Genomic DNA, 14392 nt, shown 5'->3' with positions numbered 1-14392 from the left:
ACATATTCCAAAAAGGTATCTCTTTCTTGGGTTAGGGGGAAAATATTTTTCTTTTATTAATGCTTCCTACTAGTAGTTGATTATCTTCACTTTTACAGGCATAGCTCCAGTTTATTATTGGTCTTATTTTCCTGGCTTTAGTACCCAGCTATCGTCTTTCATCACAACTTAATCTCTGGATTTGAGTTCTTCTTCCCTCTGTTTCTTTAATCACAGCACTTTTGGAATCATCACTTCTCCTTTTAATAATTGACCCTTCATGGTAACATCTCTTTTGGATAATTGAAATAATTAAGTTCTCTAACTTTCTTGCTGTGAGGCATTTTCTACTCTTTAATAATTCTTATAGCTGCTACTGGCCTTTGTTTTTTTGACTGCCTTTAAGCAAAGAGATGTAGGGCATTACAATTCTGTGGAGTATTTCATTGCTGGTGGTCTTAACTTTGGGTATGGAGCCGAAACAGTTTCCCTTGTTTTCCCTTACCCTTTTCCTTTCTTGAACCTCGCTGTGAGAATAGTCCCTTCTGCTGCAGTGTCCAGTTTGCTACATGTGTTGAGGGATTATCTGCCCTGACCCTTACAGCTCCTACCTGACAGGCTTTAGTCTCACATTTGGAAGATTTGATCTGTGTTGTTTCCAAGACTAATAAGGACTAAATACAGATGCTGTGTTGTATCAGTGGGATGTTTTAAAAATTGGGCACACATGATGTGGTAAAGCTGAACCTGGGCAAGATAAAGCAGGACTTCAGAGCCCTGAGATCATGAGTGAGGGGGACAGGGGCCCAAGTGATCTTCTACTTTATATTTCCAGTCAGGGATTGGGGTACAGGCCCAGAGCTGTAACTTCTGTGATAACAGGACATTCTTCAAAGAATGCAGGCTGCTGGGGAGAGATGGGATCCACATGCTTATAGAGCAAAGCAATCTGCTAGGGGACTTCAGCCACCCTGATGTCTGCTGGAAAAGATGGTCTTTAAAGGTCCCTTCCAACCCAAACCATTCTATGATTATAAAACAAGTTTTCTTGTGCTTCAAGAGAAGACTGAGGTGTTACTCTGCAGGCCCCCAGTAGCTGAGGTATGAGGTGAACGACACCTTCATTGGATAGCTTTGTTTATTTGCCATAGGAAAGTTAGGAAAAAATTTAAGCATGTCTCTCTATGATAAAACCAATGTCTGAAACAGTTTGAAGGTCTTATGTGATTAGATTATAACTGGTACTGATTTTATTCTAGAATTAATTTGAGAATACTTTGCAATATGTAGATAACACTGCTGTAAAAGATGTGGAATGTGCACCTAAGAATTGTAAAAATGGTCTAATAAAAAGTACCAAAGCATTTTGCAGTGTTCAAAGCCTGGCAAGCCGTGCTTTCTGCTGAAGGGTATCGGATCTTTTTCAAAAGTTGTTGGCTTTAAATCCTCCAGGCGCATACTAATCAATGCCTAGCACATAAAATTAGCTCTTAACTGCAGTGTGGTACGTTCTGTGGGAGAGGGTGCCATACATTTAAAGGCTTTGATGGAATGATGCCTCGATCTCTTGTACTCGTACTGAGTAAGTTCATTTTCCTTTCTGAACAGGATACAAGGGAGCTTCCAAAAGTCAGTCAAGATGAATATGGTGAAGAGGATCATGGGCCGGCCGCGGCAGGAAGAGTGTAGCCCCCAGGACAACGCGCTGGGCCTGATGCATCTGCGGCGCCTCTTCACGGAGCTCTGTCACCCTCCACGGCACATGACCCAGAAAGAGCAGGAAGAGAAACTTTACATGATGTTACCAGTGTTCAACAGGGTAAGCTGGAGAATCTGCAAGAGGTGTTTTCTTTGCTTGAATTAGACTGCTCATGTTTTGTATTCCCAAGACCGTTTTGGTTCTAGCACAAAAGAAGGTTTACAAAATTCCACTGGCATCTTTTCAGTTCTCCCCTTCTCGTCACATACTGTTGTGTTAGTGCATAAACTTGCCTTTGGAGATTTTCTTCTATTATCACTTTTTCTCAAGTGCAATCCACAGTACATAGACTGACACAGAGCTTTTCTGCAGAGCTCACTGTTATTACAGAGTCATCTGATTTCCAACTTGAACTTCAGTAGCAAGTTTATACCCATTTTTTTTGTGACAGCACTGTCCTTGACACTAAATAACTCTTCTCTTGTCTTTGCATTTATTGTACCATTGCATATTTTGAGATAACAATCATAGTATCTCCTGTCAGCTTGGTTTTGCTAGGCTACTTGAGCTGAATAATTTTAATCTCCTCATGTGATATATTCTCTATATTCTCTTCACCCTTGTAGGCCTTCTCCTGTGTATTGAGTTTGAATCCCCTTTCCTGGATAAGGGAGATTTTGAACATGCAATCTGTAGGGAAAATATAATAGTCACTTTTGCAGTGGCATTCATATTTCACTACTCCCTTGTGCTCAGGCACTGAGATTTTGTTTGGAGACAGGACTGTGGCAACTGTCACTGGATTAAATTAATAATCCTCCTGATGTCTTACATCACTCAGTTACGCTGCCACTCTATTGTGAATAATCATTTTGATGGTAGTTTTAGGGTCTTGAAAGAGCAGTAGGTATTTATTATTTTTTAACCTACTGTGACCTGAACCCTTACTCCTGAAGTTCTTGGGTGATGGATTTGTGCTTGTATATGATACCATAAAGAACTAGAATAATCTAAAAACTGAAATGCAAAAGCTCCACAGAAAAATCAATACAGCTTTCTCTCTTTTAAATGGATGCTTTGGTGACAGTATGGCTTATGATGGTATTAGACACTGCTTGTGTGTTTGCATGCTTGTGCTGGTTTTGGCTGGGCTAGAGTTAATTTTTTTCACAGTAGCAAATATGGGCTGTGTTTTGGAAATAATGTTGATAATACAGGGATATTTTAGTTATTGCTGAGCAGTGCTTACACAGAGTCAAGGTCTTTTCCGCTCCTCACCGCACCCCAGCAGCAAAGAGCCTGGGGGTGCACATGGAATTGGGAGGGGACACATCCGGGACAGCTGACCCAACGGATATCCCATAAATACAGTGCCATGCTCAGCATATAAAATGGGGAAGAAGGAGAAGGAGGCAGGGGGTTGTTCAAAGTGATTTGTCTTTCCAAGTCACTGTTAGGTGTGATGGAGCTTTCCTGGAGATGGCTGAATATCTGCCTGCTTGTGGGAAGTAGTGAATGAACTCCTTGTTCGGCTTTGCTTGCGTGCACAGCTTTTTGCTTTTCTTATTAAACTGTCTTTGTGTCAACTCACGAGTTTTCTCACTTTTACCTTTCTGATTCTCTCTCCCATTCCACCTGACAGGAGTGAGCAGGTGGCTGTGTGGTGCTTAGCTGCCAGCTGAGGTTGAACTGTGAGAGTGTTGTGAAGAAAAATTAATCCTAGTAAAGACATAAGATTAATAGGATTTTCAGTCTAATAGGTAGTATGCTTTAGTGGATAGATCACCTAAATGTCATTCTCTTGCCCTAGGTCTTATTTCTTTGGGTAACCTGTTGCGTGACTTTGGGAGAAGTAAGCTCAGTTCATCTGCTTCCTCTTTAATTTATCTGCTTGGATTATATGCCCTTTAGTTATAGACTTTCGTAATTTGTTTTTTACAAATTAGCACAGTGGAAACTTAATCTTGCCTTGAGCTTATGAAGGTTTATTTTGATGGTGTTATGCTTAGAAATCTCCCCCTGGTGGTTACAGGTGGCTGATGCTTCTGGAAGAGAGGCTCCTCCACTAGAGCTGCTTCAGCACTTAGCTGTGATCTGCAGGTGGAGAACACTTTTTTTTTCTTGGCCTTTGTGGCCAAGTAGCTACTGGCCAGTAGCATTGTACCTCTGAAAATTGCAATTGGTGATATAACTGGGTTTGAGTAAAACTAGTGTAGCAGTGCACATCCTATTTCTCTACAGCAGTCTAAGGAGAGATTTTGATTAGACTTCAGAGATGAAAAAGAAGAGGTTCTAATTTCTCCATTGCTTCTGCCTTTTTTCCTATTTTCTTTCTTGCTACACTTTCCCCCCCGTCTTTCACAGCACTTGCTGGCTGTGTCCTCATTCTGAGTCCCTCCGCTGGACTCCATTGAAACCTAGTTGTAGTTGCTAATGTCTCTGCACCATTGTTCTCTCTCACTGTCCTTCATTCAGCTCATGTGTTGAAGCATTCTGAAAAACAAACCAGTAGCCCCAAGTTTTCTTCTTACTTTGTCAAAGTCAGCTCTTGCCTAAGTAGTCTCAGGTACCGTTTCGATTCCTGAAAAGATTAATGGTTTCTGTGATTTCTGAGTGAATACATCTTGGCTACTCTTTCCTCCTAGTTCCCAGTTTTTCCCTTGTTTTTAGTAGTTTTTCCTTCCCCAGATTCCCTGTGTCTCTTTTCTATTCTATTATTACAGAATCCATCTAATTTTGAGGATGAGCTCTATCCTCCAAGTCCTAGAGACTCTTTTGTACCCTTCTTTAATGAAGTGAACTTGATGCTGAAGACACATTGTTTTGTGTTTGCCATGTTTTGTTTTTCAGTCCTACCTTGGTTGTTTTCCTCCTCTTTTCTTTTTTTTCCCCCCTCTCAGTTTCCTTGTTTGGTTTTAACATTGCTATCTTCAATCTCTAGAGGTTTTGAACCTGTGACCTTCTTGGAGTTGTCCTTCGTGCCACAAATACAGGCTGTTGCCAGATGTTGTCACTTCAGTTTTCAATCTCTAAAATGTGGATCATAGCCTGGCACACTGCGGGAAACAGGCATTGCTTGTGCTCTTTCACTTCCATTCTCACGGTCCTTGATAACCATTATCATTTGTCACACACTGTTAGTGTAGCCCAAACAAAACTGATTTTTCTTGGTCAGTCAGATCTCATCTTGTCACTGTTATAGGGTTTTTTTTTAGCTTGCGTTTCATATAAATGCATTCTTGTCATCCTGTGTTCAAGAGGCTGAGCAGTTGTGATGTCAGCTGTTTCTACTTTCACAGTTTACCTTTTAAGATTCCTGGTTAATGCCACCTTATTCTTTTATGTTTACCTGTAGAGTCTGCTGTGGTTTCCTTGGCTTATCTATTTTATTTTTGTAGAGAGTGTCATCTGTTGATGGTACAGCTTGTTTTGGAACAATCTTTCTAGCTTTTAGTAACTCTGCAAGTCATAACAAGACAAACTCTGAAGTTGATTGGAATAAAAAATAGTACAGAAGAAATTTAATTTTCTGAAGAGTCTTGGAAGAGATTTTCTGTGGCAGATAGGGTAAATCTTCATTCACTCTAAATTCTGAGATGACTTTCCTCTGAGAAAGGAATCTTTTGCTGACAGGAAAAACATTGGTATAAGTTCCTTTCTAAAAATTTCCTTATTTCTCAAACATAGTACTTAGCTGCAAATGTTTTAAGCGATCAGTTAATAACTTGATTCAAATTCAGACTCTGAATCCCTCAGTTACTTTGCATAGTTATTTTTATTCTGTTGAAGATTTTTAAGAGAGATTGAGTACTTTTGTGTTGCTGCCTTAAGCAAAGACCATGATGATGTACCATAAAAGCATTATCTGTTACAAGATTGGGATGTCTGTGTTAGGAGAGGACTCCAAATAAATCGTGGAGCTCAGATCAAAACTTTGCCATACCTTGATATATATTCCAGAACGTCTCTTACACCACAGTAGTGAACTGTTGGAAGTGGGAGCTGCACGTGTGTGGTTGGAAGCGGGGCAGGGTGTCTGTGCATGAAATCCAGTAAATAGGGTGGAAGACACATTATTTTTACTGAGTACAGAGATCTAGAGTGAGGAAGGTAAGTCTGCTTCCCATAGGCATCCAAATGGCTGGCAGCAGGCAGCCAGTTAAATAACCAGTGTGTCCAGGAGCTCTTTTGAGGCTTTCATGCTTAACCATGGGGTTGGGTTTTTTTCCTCTCTTCAGATATATCTGAAGTTTTGTGTGAAATGCAGTTTCATTTTCTTCCTGATATTTTGAGGATTTTTAATCAGTAAATCCAGAAGAGCTAAAGCATTCTTAACTTTGGTTTATAGATAGAGAATGTCTCAAACACGCTGTAGGTAAAGCCATCTTTCTAATTCTGGTAACGAATGGGTTTACAGGCTGTTCCTGTTTCTTCATTGTTCAGAGAGGCTTATGAAATGATGAATCACATAGTAATGAAAAGCTAAATTGGTGCATAATTAACAATTAAAGATTGGCCCTGTGGAAGAGTACTCAAAAGGCTCCTTTCAGAGTTCCACGAGTTCGCAGAAGCATTGCTCCACCAAACGTGGTAGTAACGCTTTTGCAGAATATGAAAAAAGTGGATGGGATGATGAAAGGGCTGGTTTTGAATAAGTGGTACATTGTTTACATTATCTTGAAAGAACCTTGCTTTTCCTTATTAAAGAGATGATTTACTGGTAAAATGTGTAATATCCTGTTCCTGGCTTTTACTACCATTTTTAGTCAAAACGGATATAAATATCCAATGGAAATGCTTATTGTACCTCATGCAAACTTGGCAAACTTGGGACAACTAATTAAAATTCAGTTGACCTCAGTTAACCTTTTACTGTAACTTTGAGCTCTCTGCATTTCCTGGGGTCTGCTGACAAATTTGAGCAAACTCAGGCAGGTAACAGGGCTATTGGGATTTGGCTATTTTCCTCTTCCCTTGGTCTGAGTGGAAGAGCTTTAAACAATTAGTGATGACAAGATGCTCTGCCAATGTGCATCCTGATCTAGATAATCTTGCTTATATTCTGTCAGTGAATATGCAGACCTCAAGGGCCCTCTTCCTTTCTTACAGCCTCGTGGAAGTTAGCTACTCCCTGATGAACTGGGAGCTGATGCAGACAACTGCAAAAGGAGGTCTTGTGAAAGATTTAGGGAAGTTTGGGTTGTCTGTACTCTGTGATTCAAATGAGGGGTGTTTTTCTTGATCTGCCTAAAACAGTTGTCTGCCTGTAACGTCTCAGCTCCCATTTGCTTGCTTTTATTGATAGTGGTGGTTGAAATGTTCTGGATGAGAAATACTTATGCCTTTGATGAAAATTATTTTTGTTTTGAGGAAACAGAGTGTTCGATTTCATTGTTGTATTTCTGGCTCCATTTCATCATGACTTTGCAGTGCAAGTAGGCAGGAAAAATATTTTTGGCTGTTCTGTGATGTGCCAGAGCAACTGATACTAAGGGAAGTCAAACTTAGACAAAGGTTATTCTGTCTTCTGCCTTTTGAGTTTTCCTCAGTAACTTAGGGGTTCCATGGTAAGTTGGCACCACGATTATCTCTCATCCCTGTTGGCTGTAATCACGGATTTCACTGGATGTCCCTGGACTTGAGAGTGACCTCAGCCAAGTATGTCAGCAGCTCAGCTGTAATAGTATAACTGGGTCACCCAGAGAAAGGAGATGAGGGTGAAATGACTGTGGAGTCCAAATCAGTTGTACTGTTAAGATGACATCCACTTTCTGAGAGGCCAATATAACCTGTTGAACAAAAGTTTTACTAGAAAAATACTGTCATCTGGTGATGCTCCGAAGGTTACATAAATAGCTACAAGGGAGAAAAATGTAAATGAGCAGAGATTGTTCAGGTGTTGAGCAGTCTATTCTGTTTCTTCAGCACTGACACAAGAGATGATACCAGAATTTGGACTGCATGCTTTGTTTGATAATGAATATTGTGGTTTTATTGTGACTATTTTAGTGCAAGTTTTACATGGGAAGTGTGGATGGAGACTGCTTTTTGTGTGCAGTCTTGAATGAAAAGTAAATTACTGCAGTAACTAGCTAACTCCATTTTGAGATAATGTTGTGTTCCACAGCCTAGTGCAATGCCACAGTATTAACACATTTCTCCCTGTTAAATGTTATTTAATACGTGATTTAATAACCTAATAAATGCTTAATCATGAAGAATAAGTTACTAGAATTAAGTGACAATTCATAAAAAAACCCACTGCTGTTACGTTCAAGAAGATCTCAAAAGAGGAGAGTAAGTCCTTGGGGTATCAGCAGCGTGAGAGGCTTCCTGGCATCATCAGTTTATTGAGGAAAGACTTAACAGGGCAATTCTAATTCCTAGTTCCTTTTAAAAGATTTTACACGTCATTCTGTACATGCAGTGCACTTCTGTGGAATGTTTAGGTCCAGCAGATAGTAAAGGAGTTAAAGAATTTCATCTGGTATCTGATCTTTACCCCATTATGTGCAGTCCCAGTCTTTTGGGCCTCTATGGGGTTTTCATCTTGCAACAAAACTTGCAACTCTTTTTCCCTTTCATTCATCAGATCTTACCCCCCTGAATGATGTCGTAATTCCAACTATGAATATATTTTAGATCATGCACTGTGAAAACCAGTACAGTGATGAATGCTGCATCATGAAAACAAAAACTTGTAATCTCCATAGGAATACTCCCTCAGAAAGGAACATGGCAGTTTGTAGCGATCCTTGTAAACTGAATGACTTTTTAATGCATGCATTTTTCTCTTGTTTTAGGTGTTTGGAAATGCTCCTCCAAGTACAATGACAGAAAAATTTTCGGACCTCCTGCAGTTTACTACTCAAGTGTCACGATTGATGGTGACGGAAATTCGACGGAGAGCATCAAATAAATCTACAGGTATTTATTGCATGGGGCACAAGTTTGGGCTTTTCACATCTGTGCATCTTGATTTTCAGATTAGTTGAAATATTATGAGCTGCCATTCACAGCAGCAGTGCAGGCTCAGAAATTGAAGTCTCTGCAATGAAAGTGTGTTGTCTTTTTTTTTTTTTTTCTTTTTTTGGACTGAGATAGGGGAAAAGGAGGAGGTTAAAGGTTTCCTCCCTGGGTTGCAGAGAAAACTGAGTTCCACGAGCTTGACAGCAGATCAAAGAGAGAGGAGTGAGCTCAGTTGCCTGACCTGCTAGGAGAAAAGGGCCAAGAACATGCATGTCGACAGCTGCTGTATCTTGCCTGAGGTGCCTGTTGGTGGTGTGTTGTGTCCCTTGGATATGTTAAGATTCCAAAACCACGCATTTTAAATTAGTTGCCAGCCTGGAAGCTAATAAGATGTGAAAGTACAGCAGGTCCTGCGTTATGACCAATGCTGCCAGCCCTAGAAAAATGTGAGTGGACTTCTCTTTTGCTCTGATTATTAAATGTCAGGGTGAGATTTGGTTCTCTTGAACCCTGAATGTGTGAGAACCTGACCTCATATTGGGAGTTGCATAACTGAGGACAATGCACTGAGAAGGCATGGTTCATTAACTTTCCTCTTTGATTTCCTCTTCTGAAGAGGAATGATTCCGAGAAGTATCAAGTCTTTGCCTACTAGATAATTTTAAGATCTGTGCTGAGTTCTCAGCTTGGATTTGGTGGTAAATAAGGACTGGAAAAGGCTGTGAAAATTATTATGCAGGAAGTCAGGAGTCACAAACTGTGCCAATTACAATATATTTCCATTTTAAGTAGAATGACTAACAGTGAAACATTCCAGATGGCTAAACAGATATCACAGACAAAACCTGTTCTCCATGGGTAAACAGGCGCAAAATGTCTTTTCTGTGGGTATTTTGGAGAAATAAATGTCCAACAGCCGTGTTGGCAGAATGGTGGTGTTCGCTTGACCTTTTTGCCTGGGGAACATCTGTTATGCCCACTTGTCAGTGGCATTCTGCTGGGAATAACCATTCTTGTGTTTTTATTACTTCAGTTGTTACCCTTGATTTTCATTGGCAGTGGTTGTTTTGGGGTTTTTTCTTGTTTTCTCCCCCACTTGAAAACTTGACCACAATGACTTAAAAGATGGTTTGGGGCTCTTCTAAGCCTTAATGTAATGAGTACCAATGTTTCTATTCAAACAGAAAACAGTTGTTTTTCCTCTGTTAGCAGGATTGCTGTTACTCTGGTCAGTAAATTCTTTTTATACCTCCTTTAAGAAAGCCTGTTAGGTCCATGTTCTTTAAATTGCATTGCGAGTCTTGATGGGACCAGGGAATTGCAGTGTCCTCTCCAGAATAACCAGTTAACAAGCTGTTAAAACTCATAGTTTGTAGACTTCTGTGTTAAACTGATTAGAGCTAGATATACATTTTTTGTGGTACTGATTAAAAAATGGAAAGTATTGGCTGTTTTAAAATACATTTTATGTAAAAGCATAATATCGTGTCTAGGGATTGTGAAGGTTCTTGCATTATTTTTTTTCTGAACTTCCATTCTTTCTGTGTCCCAAACAAAACAATAGAGCATATCTTAATAGCTGTTGACAGGTATTTATATCTCCTAGCATGTTTTTAAAAGGGAAAAACTTCAGAAACAACTACATGAAGGAAATGTCCCTGGTAATATACAAGTGCAAATTCCTGTTTGTGTGAAGTGCACCATTTAAGTCTACAAAATTGCTGAGCTTGTTTTAGCTTTCCATGCAAACATAATCAAAATTCAACTTCAGATATTTAATGAAAGGAAAGAATTTTACAAGAGCTTGATTTCTATAAATGTGTTGGCAGTATTTTACAGTTTGGGAATGTCATATGATTAAATCTTACCTGTCAATGTATTGTGGTTGGGGTTTCTTTCCTTCTCTTTTCTTTTTTTTTTTTTTCCCCTCCTTCATCTCATAATGGAACACAGGGCAATTATTTTCATCGGGCCTTTGAATATTTATGCTAATAGCTGTGTGAGTAATGCCTGCCATCGTGGAGGCATATCTCAGTTATTCTTGGCAGACTGTCCAAGTTTCCTCAGAACTGCGTTTTGTGATTCAGTAGTAACTGTGCCAGCACCTTATCTCAAGTGGTCTCTTAACATTGCCACTGTAGCTGTGTGTTCAACTACAGTTTCAACTGTCTTATTTCTCTAGGATGGATGTAATCTTGGAGTAAGGAAAACACAGCAGTTAAAACTGAGTTAAATTATCTTTCATGTTTAAGTCTTTGGTGTATAACAGTGAGCATTTTCAGGTGGCAGCAATAATTGTATCTATGAGAATAAGTGAATGGTTTCCCTTGCCATGGGGTATCTAGTCTGTTTTAGAAGATGGTGAAGTCATAGTTGAGATACTCCTGTATACTCAAGAGTTTTAGCTGCCACATTTTCCACAAATAAATCCAGTTTTGTGTCTGAATTGATCAAAAATTATGGTAGTGCTATGTAAAATGTATGTTCAAACATCTATGTCTAGGGTAGTCTCAGTTCTGAAATTAGTCTTTCTTTTGGGAGCAAGTGCATCTGGCTCAGAGCTGAAAAAGACTTCTGAAAAAAGGGAAAGGGACAGCTGGAATCTTGAATAAATGTGGTTACTAATGGCTACTTTGGCTGGAGGGGAAGCAACACTTTTGTTTAATGTATTTTTGAAAAGACATATCCTGGATGCAATTGGTTCGTCTGATTTTGCAGATATTCCAACAGCTTGTCTTTAAAATTGCTGGGGAAAAGGGAGCCTCAATCCATCCCACTCCTACCACTTTGATGCCAGTGTCAGCAAATGATACCCAGAGCCCTGGAGAGGGATCACAGGTCAGCAGGAAAGCATCTGAAGAGCAGCACAAAGGAATTCCAGTCACACCAGCCAGTAGTTTGGCTGCATCAGAGACACAGTTAAAATGTAAATGTGTCTATGCAAATGCATAGAGCATGAGGATTAACAGGAGAAATTAAGAGACTGCACACACTGCAGAGCTATCTATACTAGCATCGTGGAGATATGATGGGATGGCTCCTGTGACTGGAGTGTTGCAATGGAAGCATACAGGTTCTTTAAGAAGGGCAGGCAGGGAAGATGAGGAGCAGGTGTCATTCTCTCTGTCAGTGATAAGCTGGAGTGTGTGGTGCTCTGCCTGGGGATGGATGAGCTGACCAAGATAATATGGTTCAGAATTAAAGGGAGAGCAGGCACAGGTGATGTTATATTGGAGGATTGCTCGACCAGGAAGATGGAGTGGATGAGGCTCCTGTAGACAGAGAGGACCAACCTCACATTCACAACCCCTGGTCCTCATGGGGGACTTCAACAACCCCAATATCTGTTGAAGGGAGAACACAACAGGGCATAGGCAATCCAGGAGGTTCAGAATGATTCCCTTAGTGATGGGCAGTCCTGCATCCTGGAAGGTCACAGCCCAATCAGAATATAAGTAAATATAAGTAAGTGTTAGGACAATCCGTGAAACTGTGCAGAAGGGTAGAAAATTGAAGAGTGAGAAAACAAAATGGTACGGCACTGGGCTGGAACTTCTTAGCCTCCTCTCAAAGTCAGTTTCAAAAGTTTGGTAGTTGTTTGGGTTTTTTAATGATTTTACATGTGCTATTCTGTGTATATCACTGTTTTATGCACCTCTTAAATTCAATTTAGTTGTGTCTTCATTAACTTCAGTCAGTGCTTCGTTTTGTATTTAAAACATTTTCTTTATGCAATTGTCTCAGTATTTACTATTTAATGCCAAATTTATTTTTACTATACTTCTAGACTGTTCAGCTAATCCTTCCTGCCTCCAGAAACAACAATTTCAGTTACTGTTTATACCCTCTGAATGTTGTGGTGGTGTGGTCTTTTCGTGGGGTATTTTGGTTTTTTATTTACTTGTTTAGTTGGGTATTGTGGTTTTTTATTTGTTTGGTTTGTTGGGTTTTTTCCCCTGTTTTATTTATTTTTGGTTTTGTTTTGTTTTTTAGGTTTTTTGTGGTTCTGCCCCCTGCTTTTTCCTCTTGATTTCTCAGATTTACTCAAACTGTTTCACCACTGAATATGCTTTAAACCTCTTTAGGCACTTCTCTAACAGATCTGGTGAAAGACTGTCATTATCTCATCTTCAAACCACTTTGGGAGATCAAATTGATAAACATTCATCATCATAATGTTTAACCGTTGCAGAAAATCACATCAGTGGTTTATCTTTGGCCTCTGACAGTGCCTACCTTTATTCTTCATAAAATTCTATTGATCTGCAAACTCTGTTTTTATTGTTCATTTTTATTGCAGTTTATCACATCAGCAGAACTAATTTAATGTTTGTCCTGAATACACAAAAGTTAGTGTAATTTGTCTCAGTGCATCTTGCATTTGGGTGAATTACAGATGATAGTTAAAGGAATCTTCTTATCTTCTACTGCTAAGCAGCCTTTCGGGCTCCTCCCGCAGTGGAGCCTGAAGTTTTCCTCATAGTGTTACTTGCAGTGTCTGCTTCTCTTTGAAGAGTTGAGGAACTTCCTTGATAAAATAAGTGGACCTAGGGGCAGCTTTCAGACTTTTTTGGTAAGTTAACTTTTCTTCTGCTGAGAAGAGACTTAGGTTGAAAATCTCACATGCTATGGAAATCTCATATGCTCTGACTACCACTGTCTTGTTTTTTTCCTTATATATGTATCTTTTTCCTGTGGTTCACTTTGCTTTACAAGGTGATTCTGCTTTGAATTTATTGAAATGTCTTTGAAAGGCAAAAAGAAGTGTCCTATCAGCTACTATTCATCAGGAGTCAGTTCTGATCAATGACTTCTATATCTTACTACTTTTGGTTAACTTTCTGTTTGCTGTTGGTGCTTTTTAACAGATCTTATGGAAGGTAAGTGTAGTGCAGTAGAGAGCCTTTCCAAGAGATCCTAGAAAGCCCATTCTTTTATCATCTGAGTTACTGAGGCTAAATGCTGGCACAGTTGAGTTGTTTATCTTTGGATGAGCAGCCCTCAATTTTTGCACACTGCAAAGGCATCAGCCACTTCATATCTATGACTTGTGATGACAGCCCTGTTCGATCCCTGGTGATTGAAGGCAGATGTTTTGCCATCCCATTTTCATTTGGGTTGATACTTCTCTATTATTACGTGGGTAGTTGGAGTGATTTGTATTCTGTAACTCTAGATATCTGACTGTGTTTGCAGGCATTCTCCACAAGAAGTAGTAGAGACTTCTTGAAGGTTCAGTTAGAGAAGGGATCTCTGAATTCAGCTTCACCACCTCCCCGACACACCCACCCATATCTCCCACTCTATCTTCCTCCTCCTTGGCATATGCACAGACTTTTTTTCATTATTGCTCCACTCTAGAATAAGAATAAGCTATACAAAAGTCTGATGACACTGTTATATGCTGTTTAAGGTATTGGAACATCTAACTAAAAGCTTCATGTACTGAATTTGTCCTTAGTGCTATTTCTATAGGCAATAAGGTTGCTTGTAGTGCAGTACCGATTTTTGCTCGCAGTCTGAATGGGTCTAATCCCATTGCTTTCTACCTGCTGGTTTTCTGAAGCCCAGGATGCAAAGACCTGTGTCATCTCTTACATATAAAGCAAATGCTGGTATTTAATCCAAGCCTCTCTCCTGTATATACTGAATCCATGCTGAAAAACCTGACTCCTGTGTATTAACATGTAACCACATAATCATGCTCATGCTTACGTGTACATGCTTGCACAGGTGTCACAAATA

The 14392-nt window shown here is 39.6% G+C and overlaps 1 protein-coding gene across 9 annotated transcripts in view; it reads left to right on the top strand.

Moving 5' to 3' along the window:
• The window catches only part of WDFY3 (WD repeat and FYVE domain containing 3), a 166096-nt gene that overhangs the window by 51345 nt on the left and 100359 nt on the right, over positions 1 to 14392 (top strand). For all 9 annotated transcript variants that reach the window (XM_064651756.1, XM_064651757.1, XM_064651755.1 and 6 more), the window contains 2 exons: positions 1588 to 1798; positions 8482 to 8605. In XM_064651756.1, the coding sequence (XP_064507826.1) occupies positions 1619 to 1798; positions 8482 to 8605 (304 nt within the window). In that variant the 5' untranslated portion in view covers positions 1588 to 1618. The remainder of the gene's footprint in view (positions 1 to 1587; positions 1799 to 8481; positions 8606 to 14392) is intronic.

The sequence above is a fragment of the Pseudopipra pipra genome, chromosome 4 (genome assembly GCF_036250125.1).
Source record: "Pseudopipra pipra isolate bDixPip1 chromosome 4, bDixPip1.hap1, whole genome shotgun sequence".
In the NCBI taxonomy this organism is placed as follows: Eukaryota; Metazoa; Chordata; class Aves; order Passeriformes; family Pipridae; genus Pseudopipra; species Pseudopipra pipra.
Note: the sequence above shows the minus strand (reverse complement) of the source record. Positions and strands in the feature narration are given on the sequence as shown.